This window comes from Lissotriton vulgaris, chromosome 8 (assembly GCF_964263255.1).
Source record: "Lissotriton vulgaris chromosome 8, aLisVul1.2, whole genome shotgun sequence".
Classification (NCBI taxonomy): Eukaryota; Metazoa; Chordata; class Amphibia; order Caudata; family Salamandridae; genus Lissotriton; species Lissotriton vulgaris.
Genome location: NC_141696.1, coordinates 298,239,052 through 298,258,030, shown reverse-complemented (window position 1 = coordinate 298,258,030; position 18,979 = coordinate 298,239,052). Strand labels below are relative to the sequence as shown.

The following is an 18,979-nucleotide window of genomic DNA, read 5'->3' as shown; positions in this document are numbered from 1 at the left end:
TCTGTGTAAGGTTAAGGCAAGATCATTTTGCGCTACATATTACGTGGGCTGCACTTTTTTAACTGTCTTTCCTTACACTTCTTCTAGGCTTTACACTATCCCATTGCTCTTCCACTCACCTCCAAAGCCGTGTTCTCTCTTTGTATTAGCATGTGTTTTCTTCCCTATCTTTGTTTTGATCTGTTCATTTGATTCACCTATAAAACGCAATTCTAAAATTGTGCACACTAAACCCTGACTTAGATGTGCGAAATATGGAAGACTTATTACTTTTACTTTCTTTCAACTTCATATTTCTTTGCGCGCCCTTCCTGTATCCATGCATATCCTGTTACCTTTTCCTACCTGAAACATAAGATTCTGCATTCACTTCCTCTATCAGTAGTGTTGTAGTATATTTCACTGCTTAAGAATCATTAAATAATATTTATGAACTACTTTGTTTTATGCCATTTGACCATATAAGTCAAATGCCATAATTCTCGGGTGTATATATATCAAATACAAATATGTAATAAGTAAATCCATCTATACTTGTCCAATTTTATGTACGCCTAAAAGATTTGTGTGAAGAACATCCAAATTAACTTTGTTTTTTTGTTACATTAGCCCGGCTTTTCTGCTACATTGCTTTCCCAGTTTAAATGTATCATATTCCATTGCTAGGCACCCCAGAACTATACTTATTTTAGGCATTCAGTAATACTTTTGCTTAGCTTCAGGCAAAAGAGGAATTGGAAATTTCCTTTCATCCTGACAGTATGAAATTTGTTCTTGCATAGAGCTTGTTATATAAATGGGAGCATGAAGCACTGGCAGAGTCGAATAGTTGTGTAACACACCCTAAAGTATTATTTCAAACTTTAGATATGAATGCAACTGCAAATTATGGGTTATAGTATGCATACAATCAGCAATCAACCATCAGCAGAACCTACCACAAAAAAATTGAACCTAAGGCCAAATTCAAAGATGCTCATATATTAAAACTATCTAAGTGCCTTAATTTACATTCAAACACAAACAGGCACTAATTACTAGGAATATTATATGGCTCCTATCTTCATACAGAGGCGTTTCAAAATTGCATTTTATTTTGGTTATTTTGAAAGTGCACCATTTTTTACACACATTGAATTGTTTCGGCTTGCTTTCATGTGTTGTAAATTGAAGTAAAACATAATTTGAATCTTTTATATATTTTAGTTTATGTATTGGTTGGTTCTCAACTCAAACCGAAGTCATGTGAGCAACTAGGGTTCGGTATTAAGTGGATGGGTACTCTGTTTATTGTGTTAAATTAATTCCGAAAGTCACAGGAGTTGCATTGTAAACAGCGCAAAGTGCAGGAATGTAAACTAAGTATTTATTTTGTTTTTCTAATGTTTGTGTTTTGATGTTACTCATGATGGCATTTCACACAACATATCCTGTTGCAGGGGTGTTTTGTTTTACACCATTACTTTTTGCAGTTGTCAAACTGAACTGCTTTCCGACAGCAAAAGTCAATGATTGTGCTTCATCGATATAGAAAAAAATAGCACAATCTTACATTATGCAATGTTAGAGTGTATCAGCATTTTGAATGGTGCCAAATATTTTTAAGTAAATTATCACCACTTTAGAATGTTGTATAATCATGTCCTGAAACTACAGATATCATCTCTCCTTACAATGGAATACTAGATTATTTTGTGTAACTAATGGCAATTCATTACAGCTGGGATGGTCTATGAGTATGGGTGGGGATGGGACAGCCATTTTATGGGACCCCCAATCATCCCACAGCCAATGAATAGCCACGATATATAGTGACTCAGGGCCCCTTATTACATTCTGCGGGGGGGCGATAATTTTGCGGTATTCTACTGGTATCCCAGTTTAATAGAAACTAAAAGAAATAAGTCACCAATTGATTGTTAGTCCTATATAATTTACTATATATAGGCAATTTAATCATTATACTGTCTAGATGTAAGATACTAATTGGCTATGTTGTGCTCAGATTTGCACCAGTGCATCAAATAGAGTCAATGCATTGTGCAGCACAACTGCTGCTGTGTGAGTAATAAGGAAGAGAAAATAAAAAAAAAATCCAAATTTGGATCGTGCTACATGTAACTTTTTCGATGGCCCAAAAAATGAGAAACGTTTCGCCGCTTCCTTAAAGTTTTACACCAATTCTCAAATGCTATAGCTGTAAGTTTGCACCAGTGGCAGATTTCAGAACTTGATGTTGTATAATGATCAGAACGGGGTCAAATATGTTCATATTAAGTTCTGCTACAGTGCAAATAAGTTGGAAATATATGTTGTTTAATGTTGCGTTTTAGGAAAGCAGCAGGAATGGCGCACAATTGATGTTTCACTTATTCATCAATGCAAAACTTTACCTATGTGCCCACACACTGTTTACCACATGCTCATGATTGTCAGAGCGGTCATGCCAGCAGAGAAACTTAGGGGCCGATTATGATAGCGGATAATCCGCATCCTCCGGGCCGGCGGAAGCCACCGCCGGCCCGGAGGATGCGGATTATCTGCTGCGGACTGAGAAAAGACCCCCCACCAGATTAGGATGGCTGGGGCATCTTTTTTCAGTCCGCCGCTTTTCCGCCGCGGTCGCCTTTCGACCGCGGCAGAAAAGCTCTAACATGGCTGGCAGTGTCTATCAGACACCGCCAGCCATATTAGGATGGCGGCGCTCCTACGCCTGCCGTGGAAAGGCATACAGTGTTTTCTTTGGGGGCCCGTTGCGGGCCCCCAGGGGTGAAGAGGGGGTGGGGGGTGCACATGGGGGGTACCTATGGTACCCCCTGCCTTTGCGTGCATGAAGTGGCAGGCACCACGCGGTGCCTGCAGCTTCGTGCATGCAAAGGTAAACATGCATTTTTTTAACATTGCGGTGTGTGCTGCTTGAAGCAGCACCCGCCCCAATGTTAAAAATACAGGATGTGACCGCCAGGTGGCGGTCACATCCTAATTAGCACGGAGGGACCGAAGCTGCCCCTGCGGACGGTCCCTCCTCCTCTGGGGTGGCGGACGGACGCAGGTCCATCCGCCATCCTATTAGGCCCCTTAGTTTGAAAACCACTGAGTGCATGTGAGAGGCCTAATGCAGCATACAGAGCACAATGATCATGTGCGTAAAATTGTAATAAACACACATGCAGACACAATCCCACTCACAAAAAAGCATTCTGACAGGAAAATTACAGGATTGATGCCTGTAGCAGGGTTTCGATCCTGGGGAATAATTGATGGTTTTTAGCAAGCTGAAAGCCTAACAAATGGAGCTTAAATAACAAAACTCTCAAGTATTTTCTTTAGATTCTTTTTAACGCGGTGTATGCGGGATGGGAGATTATAACGTTGATGTCAAGGTCATTATATCCCTTGGGGAAATGTGTCAGCAGTGTGCCTGATAAATCTCTCCAAGTGCCAATCTCCACTCATAAAACTATTGTCTTCTTCTCCTTCCAGCAGCTTAGCGCACCTTTCAAATACACTCTCGAGTTACCAAACTCGAAGATAGGAACCTTGTAATGGAGTGGGCTGTCACTTGAACTTCTGCGGCGTTGCTAGCAGTGAGCTAAAAAGGGCTGCTTTTGTTCCTGTGCTTTCTCGATGCAAGAATCTTACCTGTCTCGTGGTGGCTTTTTTTTCTGTTCAAAACATCTGATGGCTCCTCGGCGCAGGCGAGCCTTTGATTACTGTTTTCATTCGGTTACTGTAGTCAGAGTGTACTATCCGAGGGAGGAAGGAATGCAGATTAAAGGATAGACAGTGTTTCTTGGGAAACAGAGACTTGTCTTTTATCTGCCTTACATGCTCAGCTGAGAAACAGAAGCCAGCTAAAATATGTGGCTCAGTTGTGAGCGACAGAACGATAAAAACAGATGGACATTTGACTCTTCCGGACGCTTTAGTAAAGATGGGCCCTGTTCTCATATTGTAAAAAGTCCTTGAACTTGTGAGACGCATTCATATACTACTAATGGACGCCGGTGTAGCACGCGCTCTCTCCGTGCTGAATTGTGTCAGTTCTCTGTAAGAGGCGTTGTAAACATCAGCCTTCTTTTTGAAAAGGAACTTGGGTTTAGTGTTTTGTTTGGAAAATGATATCCATGTAGTTCCGGAAGCCTAAGAAATCTATACACACACAGACACCAGTGGGCCTACCCTGATCAAAGGGGTGAGTCAATGTGCACAACATATGCTAGCAGGCATCTCTACCAGATGTTGAGAAGTTTTTTTCCAGATTTTGCATATTGCGTCCATTTTTTTTATGCCTGGCCTAGAGACAGTTTTAGCTGTTTTCCAGCCCTGTGTGATCAATAATCATAAATAATACATGGATTAAACCCAGATCAGTTGACTGGGGTGAGTGTTTGTATTATCAAAGCTCCGTCCATCATCACCTTTGGTTTTTCTTTGTTCGCCCTAAGTTGGCAGGGTATGCTCAGACGTGAGTCCCTTGCTCACTTTGCCACTGGAGTCAAGCAAGCCCGGCTGAAGACGGCTGTAATGCCAGAAACTGGTCCTGGGAAGCTTGATTCCGGTCCAGGGAAGACATGGCTTGGCAGTTCGGGCTGGACTGTTCCCATGAGGCACAGGGTCAGGCTGATTTGCATATGGCCATGTCTGAACTGGGGTGGCGGAGTGAGCTAAAGAAAGGTGATGGATTAAACCCAGATCAGTTGACTGGGGGTGAGTGTTTGTACTGTCAACGGTCCGTCCATCATCACCTTTGGTTTTTCTTTGTTCGCCCTAAGTTGGCAGGGTATGCTCAGACGTGAGTCCCTTGCTCACTTTGCCACTGGAGTCAAGCAAGCCCGGCTGAAGACGGCTGTAATGCCAGAAACCGGTCCTGGGAAGCTTGATTCCGGTCCAGGGAAGACATGGCTTGGCAGTTCGGGCTGGACTGTTCCTATGAGGCACAGGGTCAGACTGATTTGCATATGGCCATGTCTGAACTGGGGTGGCGGAGTGAGCTAAAGAGAGGTGATGGATTAAACCCAGATCAGTTGACTGGGGGTGAGTGTTTGTATTGTCAACGCTCCGTCCATCATCACCTTTGGTTTTTCGTTGTAAACATCAGCCTTCTTTTTGAAAAAGAACTTGGGTTTAGTGTTTTCTTTGGAAAATGATATCCATGTAGTTCTGGAAACCTAAGAAATCTATACACACACAGACACCAGTGGGCCTACCCTGATCAAAGGGATGAGTCAATGTGCACAACATATGCTAGCATGCATCTCTACCAGATGTTGAGAAGTTTTTTCCAGTTTTTGCATATTGCGTACATTTTTTTATGCCTGGCCTAGAGACAGTTTTAGCGGTTTTCCAGCCCCGTGTGATCTATAATCATAAATAATACATACAGTGTCAGTTTTAGGTCTGGCCTAGACACCGCCTTAGATATCTTGCAAACTTCGTGTCACCACAATATTTACAAATAATATATATTAAGTCCATTTTTAGGACTGGCAAAGAGACCGCTTTGGATGTCTAGTCAGGATCACTTAATATCAAGCATTTGCAATGCAATAGGTCTTGCATTTGCGAGAGTTTGAGCTATTGACATTGTTAAATGACAATGCCTTTTATTTATGTGTTTTGAGAAACTGAAAGTGGTGCGAAAACACGCACTTTGTACTTATAGCCGCTGCTTACGAGAAGCAAGGCTTCCAGTAACTACGCCTCTTTTCACAGTCCCACGAGTGATGCATTTGTTGCCGCTTTCAGATCTGCTTGGGGAAGGAAGAGGGATCTGCTGCTGTCCCAATTGTGGTTTGTTAACCAGCACTGCAGTTCTTTTGAAGGTCCCCCAAAATCTGGACCATGTTGGAGAGATTCTCATGATGCTGCACCCATTTGAATTTCAGGTCCCACTGCGGAGCTTACATATGCCAGGGTACATGTGCCACAAGCAGGAGGCCATGAGGCCCAGGATCCTCTGAGACAGTCTCACTGAAATCCAGGATAAAGGCTGTAACATTGATATCATAGCCCGAATATCCTTAACTCGCCATTCGGGAGGATATGCCTGAATCTGTCCAGAACAGCTCTGATGAAAGGGAGCATCTGAAAGGGAGTGAGGTGTTACTTTAGCACATTAATAGAGAACCAATGCAAGTGCAGGAGGTCCGCTGTAGTCTGGAGGAGTGAGACAACAGCCAGAGGCTAGCCCGCTTTCAACAGTCAGTCATTGAGATAGGGGAATACTGCCTATGGGAATACTGCAACGCCTGATCTCTGCAGATGAGCTGCATCCACCGCCATTAACTAGGTGAACACCCTACGGGTGCTGGTAATGCAAAAAGGAACACAGAGACTGTAGTCCACTACCAGGAATGTATACAAATTGAAACATGGTGATACAAGGCTGGTGGCTTGACAAGGAGAATCACAAGAATGACAATAGGCACCTGCTTACCATTTTCTTAGTTTACAATGTAAGATGCACAGATTAAACTTTGAAACTGTGATCTTTCTAAACATTTACAATAGGAACATTGTTTTCTCATCTTTTACATACCCAGGTACCTTTATATATAAGATGCCACTGCATTTTAAAAGACATCCCTCAGAAATGGTCACAGATCTCTCTCACACTCTCTCTTTCTCAAAGATCATGTATGGGAGACACTCATCACAAGTCATCCATGGGCTTATAGAGTCTAGCTAAAAATGTGTATTCCTCACTACTCTGGGTAAGCTACTGTCTCCCGAAGCTCTATGTCTTATCCCTTTTTGCCTTATTTTTCGATTCAGTACACATAATAGTGCACAAATGACAGATCTTCAGCAATGTCCCCTTCTCCTGTGCCTGCATTGTTAGGATTTCACTTTTCAGAACTTCCATAAAAACTGATTTGTCAAATGTGCCACCAAGTCACTCCTACATATTCAAAAGGTTATGTGTCCTAATGAATATAACTTAGGAAAGCTTTATATCTAATAATACTGTCTGTAAGCACTGCTCCCACTCCTACATTACAGTGAAAATTCCAGCTAACAGCCACACCACCAAAATCTCATATTATGACAGAAGTCAACAGACACTGGAATCACTACCAATACACTACATTAGAGGTTTGCATAATACTTTTGAGCGCAACGGGCAAGGCAATTAAAATGATAGTGAATACAGAGTAAGCTAAATATTCCTGTGTATTAATATATTCTCTTACCGCATAAAAAGGAATGCTCAAAAGTTAATTTCCCCTGTAGTTTGATAATGCGTGCACGATTATTATGAAAAACGAATCATCTATGTTCAACGTTTAATGTCTTGAAATGTAGCTATGAACCTGAGTGTTACCAAAGTGGGCTATATACAAATATTTATCTTTGTTTAATTAAATATTTAAGCCTTATCAAGCTATTATTTTATTTAAGTATGCTATTAATATTTAACAGGAGACCTTCATGGAAGCTACATATTATTCATATTTCACAGTGTGAATTTTGCTTACTGTCTCAGTGGAGTTACCTGGAGCACACCCCTTTAACTAATCTAGGTGGAAGCCCACTTAAATCAATTTTACTTAAAATATGTGCTCTGTGGCTCTGCAGTTACAAAGGCAAATGTTTCTTAAGAGTTCCACTTTCTATATGTGCCTGCAGTACCATAGTTGACACATTTTCTGATCCTGTTCAGCGTAATTCTTCTCATTCCACAAATTGTAACAACTTTTTATCCCATATTCTTAGAGGTTTTGTTGTGGTGTTTAAATTCTTTTGCTGACAGATTGACACCTAATCTTGTCATATGCTGATGACACCCAGCTAATCATCACCTTGACGCAAGATGAGGGAACTTCTGCAGCCTGCTTTAGATCATGTCTGTTTGGTGTAGCAGAATTTATGGACTACATTTGTCTTAAACTGAATTCTGAATAAAACAAGGTCCTGGTTCTGGAGAAACAGCCTTTGATCTGGTCCACTGCATGGTGACCAGATGCTCTAGGGCCAACCCCAACTCGTAAACTTAAAGTTAAGAACCTTGGCTTCTGGTTTGACAGTACTCCTTCTTTTGACAGCCAGATAGCCTATTTTGCCGGGGTCTGCTTTGGCATCTTAAAAATGCTACACAGGATATTAGGTCTTCTTCCAAATCTGACCAGGAAGACAGGAGTCTAAGCCCTTTTGGTCTCTAGACTGGACTATTATAATGTGCTTTATTTTGGAGCCACATAAGGTAGGTTTGGACTGCTACAAAGAGTTCACAGTGCTGCAGCATGGATGCTGCTAAACATTCCTAGATACTCAACGGCTCAGCACTCGTCAAACTTCATTGGCTTCCTATCAGGAAAAGAGTATGTTTTAAGGATCTATGCTTCTGTCACAAGATCCTGAACTGAAAGGACCCCAATATCTTCACCCCCTGATCATGCCGTATCATCCTAGTAGATGTCTCAGGTCTACTGGAGCAGCACTCACTGTGATCCCTAGGGTGGAAAGAGCATGAATGGGAGGTTGCTCATTCAGTTTTCTGGCAATCAAACTATGGAACACTCTCCTGACCGATTTGAGACAGGAATGCTCAGAAGTGTTTTTTTGGAAGAATCTTAAGACCTGGCTTTGTATACAGTCCTAATAGACCTTAGTCATTCTTGTGTATTGGACCACTGTTGTTTTTGGAATCTTAGTGTGGGGAAACTCTGAATGTAATAACCATGCAATCTACAAATATCGAAACATAAAATAACAACAGCTCTCTATTTCCATGCTAGCAAACATGACTTTATCTTATTAGATGTCCAGAGGTTTACTTCAATGAAGACTACAAGATTTAGAAATTTTGAAATCACAACTTTCACTCTACTATTATGTACTTTCTATATGTGAAATGTTGTATTCCAATTAAATATTTTGGAAGAGTTTTAAACATTTGACTTTTAGGATGTGAAACATCAGAAAGATGTAAGACTGTTAGCGGTAAATTTTAAATATATCTAATAATAATTACTACTACTACTCCTCCTACTACTACTAATAATAATAATAATAGTAGTAGCAACAGATATAATATTATCACTGTTAATAATGATAATAACAGTAATACCAACAGCAATATTAATAATATTAATAGTGTTTATATAAGCAACTTCTAGATCACTGAGCCACCTCATTGGTTCGCTTCTTAATTTCTGTGCATACAAGGTGCACCCCAAGATCAAACATCTTCAACAAATCTGCTAGAGGTAAGAAAGGCAGCTAGATTTAGAAAGTGCCCTAGCAACTGCAGACTGAGTAACAGTTCATATTCAGAGGGAAATGTAATAGGATCAAATATAGTAGAATTGTGAAATAATTGTGAATAATAATTCTAGAGGAGGCTGGCTTAACACTGCAAAACCCTTGCCAGACAAATCAGAGTAAATGTATGTAGTGTAAGATCGGAGACCTCTCACAAGGCAGTGATTGGTGACTTCAATAAATCATTTGACTCCGCTACACACCGAAGTTTTAAGTTGAATAACCTTGCCATGTGAGTCATTTTGGAACCCAAGATTAGAGTCATTCTACATGATAAACACAAATGTGTGTAGATTCATATGCTAACAAGTTGCCAATCCTCCCAGTTCTCAAAGCAGTGACCATAATCATAAACAGTACATGATATGTGGGATTTTCATATGTGCCGATAATATACATACCTGGTGTAGGATGAAAGCCATCCATGAGTCTACACAGGAAGCATAGTTAGAAACAAGGACTTTGTGGTGGAGGAGATTTACACTTTTGTGCAATGCTGTATGTATGAAGTCACAAAACACACAAGTATCTGGAGAAATGAAAAATAGACATAGAGGTCAAAGATTTCATCATACAGCATTGTATAAACACCCTCAGTGTTACTATATGACTCATGGCACATGAACATGCCTTTAACAGCATACTAGGATATGCAGATTGTATGAGCAGACACAACAGTAGTGCAACACTCGATGTAAGGACATTATTATTATTATTATTTTAACTCAGATCATGTGAGTAAATGTTCAGAAGTATAATCCTGTGAATAGCAAAAGAATGGAGGAGCAATGTATGTTATAGGCATTAAGTGAATAAACACTGAATGGATGGGGTGGGGGTAATATTTTCAGTGCAAATGTCGTCCCATAACTACAGTCACAATGTGCAGTGGTTGCTAATTATCACCAGTAGAAGTTACTTTATTGTGTATGAAATAGTTTTCAAAGGCACCATGATTATAAGAGGGACAGCAATTCAACTAGAAAAATGTATCTTGTATGTAGTGAACATTTATAAATATTTTATAAAGTTGAATGTGTGATTGCCTTTTGCCTTATTACCTGAAAAGTACATTGAATATGAACTATGTAAATGTTGGTCCCAAGCCAAGTGTAGAATTTCAAATCAATGTACAAATCAAAAATGAGTCGTAAAATTAGCAGTTAACATTTAGTATATATTTTACATTTCTTCCAGGATCACGTCTTCGTCAAGAGGATTTCCCTCCCCGCATTGTTGAACATCCTTCAGACCTTATTGTTTCGAAAGGAGAACCAGCAACCCTAAACTGCAAGGCAGAAGGAAGGCCTACTCCCACGATTGAATGGTATAAAGGTGGAGAACGTGTAGAGACTGACAAAGATGATCCCCGATCACATCGAATGTTGCTGCCCAGTGGATCTTTGTTTTTCTTGCGCATTGTACATGCGCGGAAGAGCAGACCAGATGAAGGAGTTTATGTATGTGTTGCCAGAAATTACCTCGGGGAAGCAGTGAGCCACAACGCTTCACTGGAAGTTGCATGTAAGTACTGAAGTCTCTAATATTTGAGAACATATTGCTGTTATTTTATCTCTGCAATCCTTTAATGTTCAACTAGTCAGTTTATGGTTGAAACATAAATTTAGAGAATGCTATCCTTTCCAAACATTTTACTAAGCAGCACCTACATTATCTTTGTTAAGTGATGAGTGTATTGAGCGTATGGCTTCTTGAGGTAATTTGGACTAGAAGGTAATGGATAGTTTTGTGCTATTACGCTCCAAATGTTCAAAGGAATTGTACTTTATAATTTACAGTGGATGTAATATGTTTTGCTCTTTCCCAGCTTTATCTTCTGAATTCTCAAGTGTTTTCTACAGTGACATGGATGGCAAGAATCAATATTTGTAACACAGAGTTAGGCTTTCCTTTCTGTCCTTGCCCCAAGAAAAAATGCAAAACCCCAAAAATCCTTTTTGCTGTGTCCTGAAAATGACATGCAGCTGGCTGTTCAGAAACTTACAAACTCCTAATCTTGACACCAATATAAGAGGAAGTCACAGCTGAATATATTATGTTATCTGGCAAATGTATAGCAGTAGCGGCTCGTGAAGGGAGTGCAGCGGGGCAGGTGAGGGGTAGGGTGGGGGGGGTGGAGTAATGTAAATAAATGAATAAATAAAACGAATTTCATTGCGCGTGCTGAAACGCATTTGGTGCTTCAGGGAGCGTAATGAAATTCGTTGTATTTCTTTATTTCTTTACTTTACTCTGGTCGGCCGTGAGCCAGAGTTTACTACCCCCCACCTTACCCGTCCCCCACCCGCCCGCGGCACTCCCTCCACGAGCCGCTACTGATGTATAGCACACAACTATGGCCATCATGGTATATTCAAATTATTGTCTGCCTGGAATGATTACACGTGGACCAGAATTTATGGTTGGCGAGGCGCATGGTTGTCGATCATGGGGGAAAAGGTGAATGAGGTGCAAGAGGTTCTGACACGTGGTCTTCTGTTGCAATGAACACTGCTGGCGTGTGGGCTCTAGTTTATAAGGTATTTTAAAAGTGGCTGATGCTTTAGGCCGCATTCTTCATGAACACCTGAACTTCTGATTCTTCAGTGGTTGGTGTGCTATCCTGCCCCTTTCTGGGGGTTCAGTGGTTGATTAATGTTTTCCTAAATGTTGACTGTGGATCATTTACAAGTTCTTTAGTATCTGAAAATTCAAATGCTCACACATTTTTTCTTTCTCTGCTCTGCGACTAGTACATGAGAGCACATGAGTTATTGTTTTCATACATAGGCAAAGCTGTCTAAAACACTTCAAAACAGGCAATTTATTTGTCTCTTATTCATTGGTTAATTTGATACCCAATGAAACCTGTTCATTTTTTTATTTATACTTATTTTGTTTGACATGTTTTGTAGTGCACCTATGCCACCAGACTGGTTTTTGTGTTGTACTGAAAACACTGTTAGTCACAGGAGTATTATTACAGTTGAATCATTTTTAGGTGAAGGATGAGGATGGTAAGCAAGGTGTCAACAAGAGACAACACAGGCCTAAGTGAATAACTAAAGGTATAATAATTATTTTTAATTTGGATTTTGGGAGCAAGGAAAGGAGAGACTGGGAGCAGAAGGATGTGGTGAGAGGTAGAGATATCACTGGCAATTTGTCCTCATGACAGATAACGGTTAAAGAAATATGTTTTCAAGTGTTCTTTCCAGAATGTTGAAAGTTTTCTTGAAATCTCAGGCATCTTTCTTGAAATTTTCGGGAACACCTTAAAGGAATTGGGTTATTTCTGAGTGAGATTTAAACCTATTCTTTTACAAATTAGAACATCTTTACTTCAGATATTATTGATTGGTTAGATTACATAATTTAGATTTTTAGATAGCATATAATGTGGTAGCTGGCAAGTCACTGAAAAGTGCCAAGGACAAGAGGAACCATGTCTTTATAGATTTCCTAAACAGATTGTCATGTCTTTATAGATTTCCTAGACAGATTGTTTTGTACCCACAGTTGGAAAGGAGTAGAGTTTGATATCTTGCCAACATTATAAAAGAAAAACAGCCCTCTTGGCTAGATTTCTTTACAGAATATTGCAGAGGGTTAGAGATGTTGAAGATCAAAATTGTGTGATGGATGATAACTTTCGAACAGGTTATGTTACTGGAGCAGCCCAGAGTGGAAGATTTCTCTAAGGCAAATAATAAGGGCCGGTGTTACAAAGGATGATTTACAACTAGATGTGACCAACTCTTGTAGTAATAAAGGCATGGTCATGAATTTCAGGAGTGCTCCAGGAGGAGTCGTGTTTACCCCAGGAAATCAGGAATACTACTCGAGTAAGTCATAGCAAAATCTTCTTAAAGATTGAGGTTTTTCTGAACTTCAAGTCAGTATAATGCTTTAAGATAGGGATAATGTGAGATCCTAGACAAATCCAAAGATGACTAGCGACATCCTTTTGAACTATAAACATGTTAAGAGATAGAAGGGAAGACCAAGATAGAGAGAGTTACCATAGCCCGGTGAAAAAATATAATCACCTGAACTGCTATCTTTCAAGAATCTGGAGGAAGACAGTGAAAATCATTCCTGAATTCCTGAAAATATTAGAAGCATCAGGGCCAGACTGCTGGAGTGTTTGGAGGCCGGTTTTGTAGTAAGAGAGCCTCTGTTAGCATCTCTTTCATTTTATCCAGCTGTCTCAGATAATTCCGCAGGTATAGCCATGCTTTGCGAGAGAAACAGTCAAACAGCCATGATGTGTCTTTGTAGTTTATTTTGTAATAAAAGTTGCACACGTTTTGAGTCAGATACAGTTTAGTTGCATCTGGGAACTCCCTACATTCGTTTTATGTTACTTGAAGTTTTTATATTCTGCCTTTCGAAAAGCAGTTATGTGTAAGGTGTCTTCCAAAGAGTGAGAAGCTCCCCTGCTGTTGTGTATATACAGAAGGTGAGAAGACTGAGATTGCAGTTTCGTAAACTCAAAATGTTCATCTCATCTTAATGAAACGATTATTCCACAGTGCAGGCATAGCATTTTTCATTGTGATTTGGTCTAACGTGTTGAGAAATCTTTTCACAAACTCCTGCCACTTCTTTCAATTAAATGCAAAATGTTTTCAAATAAAACTGATACTCATATCTTCAGTTTGTCCATACAAGAAATCATTAAGTACAAGCACAGTGGAGTGTGGTACTTGCAAGAATGCAAATTAGTTACCATCCAATGAAACTAGGTCTTAGGATTTGGAGGAACTCATTAGTTAGGGTTTATAAATATACCCATGCGATACCAGTTATTCCATTACAAATATAAGTATAGACTACCAGTATGAACCTGCTCCCCTGCCACCCCCAATCCACCCGCTTGTACCCTCTTTTATCGTTGTGTCAAATTCTTAATTTCACGCTACCATGCTTTCTTTGTTTTTTTCTGTTTGTATGAAAGGCTTTTTTGGCTGTAATGCAGCCTTTTGTCTTTTCATTTTTCTCCCACAACAACCGTGAATGTTACACATTGTAGAGTTAATTATGCACTTTCGAAGTTGTTTCCTAAATCCTCCTCAAAACTCATGAAACATTGTTTTGGAAGCAGATGACATGTCCTGTGGTGACCCACTCGTATGGCCGCGAACACACATCACACTTCTTAAACTAATTGGATCATGCTAAGCCCATTCTTAAAGTGTGAAATGTGTGTGGCACTCAAGGGAATCATTATCTCTTAAGACTATGTTGGTAATGATACCAAAGCTTGTGTAATTGGTCTTGGGAAATGTTCTTTGTCTCCAGTACGTTTTTAAAAACAGCCTTTATCCTAGTCAGTAGTTTATAAATTGGTTAAATTAGCTCCTGAATAAATTGGGCAATCCTTGTATATGAACATTATTCGGAACAAAGTAGATTTTAGCACATTATTGAATACAAAATAAGACTGTTTAAGAAGCACATTTTGTAAGGACTAATTAAATTATGATTCTTCTCTTTTTTTAATTTTCCACTGCACAGACTTTTTTTTTCTTTTTTGACAACACTATCAAGGTAAATGCATCATGAGCGGCGCTCACTTGTGAAATGGCAGTGACCTCAATTCTGTAGTGGAAAATCACTGATTCAATTAGCCACATTTCATTAACAACTGTCTAAGGCAAAATGAGGCCAGGAAGAAGCCTATATTTTCTTCAGTTATTTTTGTATGAGGAATAGAGAGAGTTCTGTTTCTTAATACCCACTAGTATGCACAGTCATCCAAACTATCCATCTTAAGAAATTTGGAGGAAATAAAAGAACGAGAGGTGGGGGAGCAAGATACTCATTGGCATGGGCTTGTGTAATGTGTAATGTACCAGGGTAAATCTTTATTGTGGTATTAAGAACTTGGGCCCTCATGTACAAAGCAATTATACATTTGCAAAGGCTCTGATTCATAAAATAGCAGCCTTTGCGACCACAAAGTGACAAATCTTTGTATTCACTCAACCCAAATTACAATTCAGTAACACTTAATGCAAACCTGATCGCTATTTGGAAGGGGTGTTTTAAGGACATCCCTTTAGGTAGGTATTAATATTATATCTATCTTTTTTATGACTGTAGTCGGGTCACTAAACATTCATATTTTGATGCTTCCTCAAAGGATGTGTTATGCCATTCGCAAGCTTGAAGTGGTCTCCAATGCACCCTCTCCACTTTGTGAATGTTGAGAAAACGTTTTTTAGGAGTAGGCAGGTTTGTGTTTTTTTTTCCTGTAAGGAAAATGCGCCTGATTTGAAAAAATAAATAAACGGGAGCACAGACTTGGTGGTCTGCTGACCGGGAAGGACACCGTCCCTGTGATTCTAGCCAATCGAAGTGGCCATTTTTGGTCAGTGAGGTGTCAATGTCACCTAAAATATACACAGTATGCACTGAAACAAGTGCTGCTTCTTTGAGACCCCATCATAGCTGTCAGAATGATATAGGGTATTGATGTGGGGGCAACAATAAGAAATCTTTTAACAAGCAGTAAACTGCTTAGAGTTCCCCCTTCTGTAAATCCCTACTGCTTAGATTGAAAAATATGGTCATATATACACAGGATGAGCAAATGAAATCAACTGTTCAAAAAGAGCATCTTCCAAACAACGGGAAATGCATGAGAGACTTTACTTCAAAGATAGAGTGGCAGTCACTTTTGTAGCAGGTGCTCGTTCACTTACCAATTTGTTGTCGTTTTCTGTATGCATTTGTTTAATTGATAAGAAGGATAAATAGAAACTAGAAAGTGAATTGTTTTTAGAGGCAAGATAGAATCTGGAATAGGGAATTCATCAAGTGGTTAACTATTTATTTTCTCCAAAGCTCATCTTAAAGGAATCCACATGGATACACAATGTTTTCGAAAGGAATACCGTGTATAATGTTTCCAGGTATAGCATTATCCTATCAATGTCTTTCCTTGAGCTCTTTTGGAAAACTGATTTACCTTCATTTCCAGAGCCAAATTTAATTCCTGGTGCTTGGTTCATTGAGGTACAGTTGACTAATGAATACAACAGCAACAGGAAGATTCACAATATTTTCAATTTTTTCATCGCAGAAAAATGTCAGATTGTGAAAAACATCTTACCCTCATTTTTAGGTCTCGCTGAGTCAGTGCATGCGCTGTTCTGCGAGACATTTAGTAAGGTGAGTTTTCAAAGTGCTACTGGCTGGCCTGGCGCTTGCGTTCACGTGAGCGTGCACGCGTGCAGCAGCCATCTGTCTTTCACGGGTGTTGCTCCCCTTCCCCCCACGCATTCCCTGCCCCCCTGATGCTTCCGCCACTCTCCTATTGCTCCCCTCTCCTGTGGCATTTGTAATCACGCCCCCTATGTTGCCTCCTCGCCCTCCACTGTGCTCGCGTCTTTTTAATATTTCTATTTTTCACTCCCATTATTTCCATTTACTGTAAACTTCCTCTTATTTGCACACTGTTTTTTCTTGCGGTCACTCACACTCATCACTGTTCATACACAATTACATTTTATTGTCTTTTTTAGTATTGTGCTTTTGCTCTCACTTATGATGCTAATTGGCCATCAAAATGATGAATGATGTGTCTGAATCTTCACTGCTGCCCAAATTGATTTTCTAAATTCTCTATGGGGAAAGAAGGGCGACCGCGGTAACTGGTCAGTAAAATGTTGTTTAGTTGTTCCTTGTTGCAGTGTTTCCATAGCTGGGCGGCACAAAGTAGAGGCAGGTAAATAAATACCACGTACCCTGTTTTCTTAAATCCCCGGGTGGAGCCACTCAAATTCTGCATGAAGAGAGCTGTTCGCAAAGTGTTTATTTCTTTAAAAGCAAATTTCCAGAATAAGATTTTTGCTAACTATTCCTGTTTAAACTGCGAGCTTAACCTGAAGATAACACTCAGTGCAATATTTTATCCTCTTTGAGTCTGCCTTCTAGCGGCCACTTAGCTAATTACAGGTTAGTGGTAGCACCAGTTGAAATGGCTCTGCGTATTTATTTTCCATTATTTGGTCTTTGTTGTTTTTTTATACTTCTTCCTCGTGAATACCATTCCTACATATTAGCCAAGTACAAGAACAATTGTCAATTTATACGTATTCGCTTGTCTCTCTTCATCCTCTGAAAATGGAAGCATTATAAATGAAAAATAAGAATCTCCTTTGTTTTTTTAAAAAAAGTACAGCAAAGCTTGGTGATTAGAACCATGTCCACGTCTGAATTAATTGCAGCAGGATGTAATCAGGTGCCTCAGCATGCGGACAGTGCTGGCAGGGCACGCTGGAGATAAATCGAGAATGCAACTGTAATTATGGCTTCAACATCACTCTCTGCCGGGGATCTTTCGCTCTCTCTGTTAGACTCTTCCGCAATACTTCGTCATCCTCCTTTTTACTCTCTAACTTGATCTCAAGCTCTCAGTTCTGAGCCGCTCCTCGCTGCCCACCTTTCTTTTCACTCTGTTTTCTCGTCTTCTGTCTTTCTTTCTTTGATACTTTCCAGCTTTCACTTTTCTTCTCTTATGTCCTAGTCTATCTTGTATAAGCCCTTCTTCTCTGTCTCTCCGCTCCTGCTTCTCTCTGACGCTCACTTTTTGCTGCCCTCTCTTCTCTCATTCCCTTTATTCCTTTGCCATTACTTTACTAATTTCCAAGTGTCTCGTTCCCCTACCTTACTTTTCTTTTTTCATTTTTCATTTTCTTTTTTCACTTTAATTACGATTATGTTCACCTTTCTTACATCACCATTTCCCTCTCTGTGTTTCCGATATCAGTCTTCAGTTCTCTCTGTCTCTCTCTTCTTCCTGTCTCTCTTATTTCAGCTTCTCTTTCTCGTTTCTTTCTTGCCCTTCTAACATCTCTCCGGTCACTTCTTTCCGACTCTTCTTTTTCCTTCGTCTTTAGGGTCCCGTTCCGTTTTTTAGGCACTTGTCTTTTTGTCACGCTCTTCTTTTCATCTATTCCTTCTTATCACTTTCTTTTCTATCTTTCTTCTATTTCTCCTCTCCTTTCGCTTGATTCTTTCTGTCTCTCTAGTGCAGAATTGTTAACTTCTCCGCCTCTCTAGCCCTTCTCTTCCGTAGTGTTCCACCTATTTTAATTTGGGAAACAGCCACTACAATGTGGCCGTTCCCATGCAGAACCATAACCACGCATGCATTACAACGCATGCGTGGTTACCATGTATAGCCTTCCCCATGCATTCCTTTACTACCAGATACGTAGTAAAGGAATGTGTGTTAAAGGCTATAAGTAACAAGCATTGGCATAGCCAATAGGTCTCGCTTTTGGGACCTTATAAGCATTTAGTTATGCAGCACAATATCCTTGGTGCAACAACATCAACCGTTGCATGGCTAAACAGTTATAATGTACCAAAGGCGAGACCTTTTGGCTATGCCAATGCTTGTTTAATCTTGTGCCCTGTTTCTGAGTGTGCCAACCTTAGTGCCCTCGCCTTTTTCTGTTCCCTTCCACTTATAATGCAGGACGTTCTGTCCAGTTGCTGCCAGCTCTGCACTGAGTTTCCCACCTCTCAGCGCCAGTTACATCTCTAAACCTTACACACACCCACACACTTTTCCAATGCACAGATGTGGTCATAGTTGGTCAGTGATGTTCTAATGTCACCTAATATCTATGTCAGTTTCCTACAAGTGCCACAAACCTTATTAAAATTCTCATCATTGGGAGGCAATTTTTCCCAA

General features: G+C 40.0%; 1 protein-coding gene across 2 annotated transcripts in view; it reads left to right on the top strand.

The window, feature by feature from the left end:
* Positions 1-18,979, top strand: part of ROBO1 (roundabout guidance receptor 1) — a 1,555,637-nt gene that overhangs the window by 1,180,433 nt on the left and 356,225 nt on the right. For both annotated transcript variants that reach the window (XM_086934074.1, XM_086934075.1), the window contains one exon: positions 10,465-10,791. In XM_086934074.1, the coding sequence (XP_086790200.1) occupies positions 10,465-10,791 (327 nt within the window). The remainder of the gene's footprint in view (positions 1-10,464; positions 10,792-18,979) is intronic.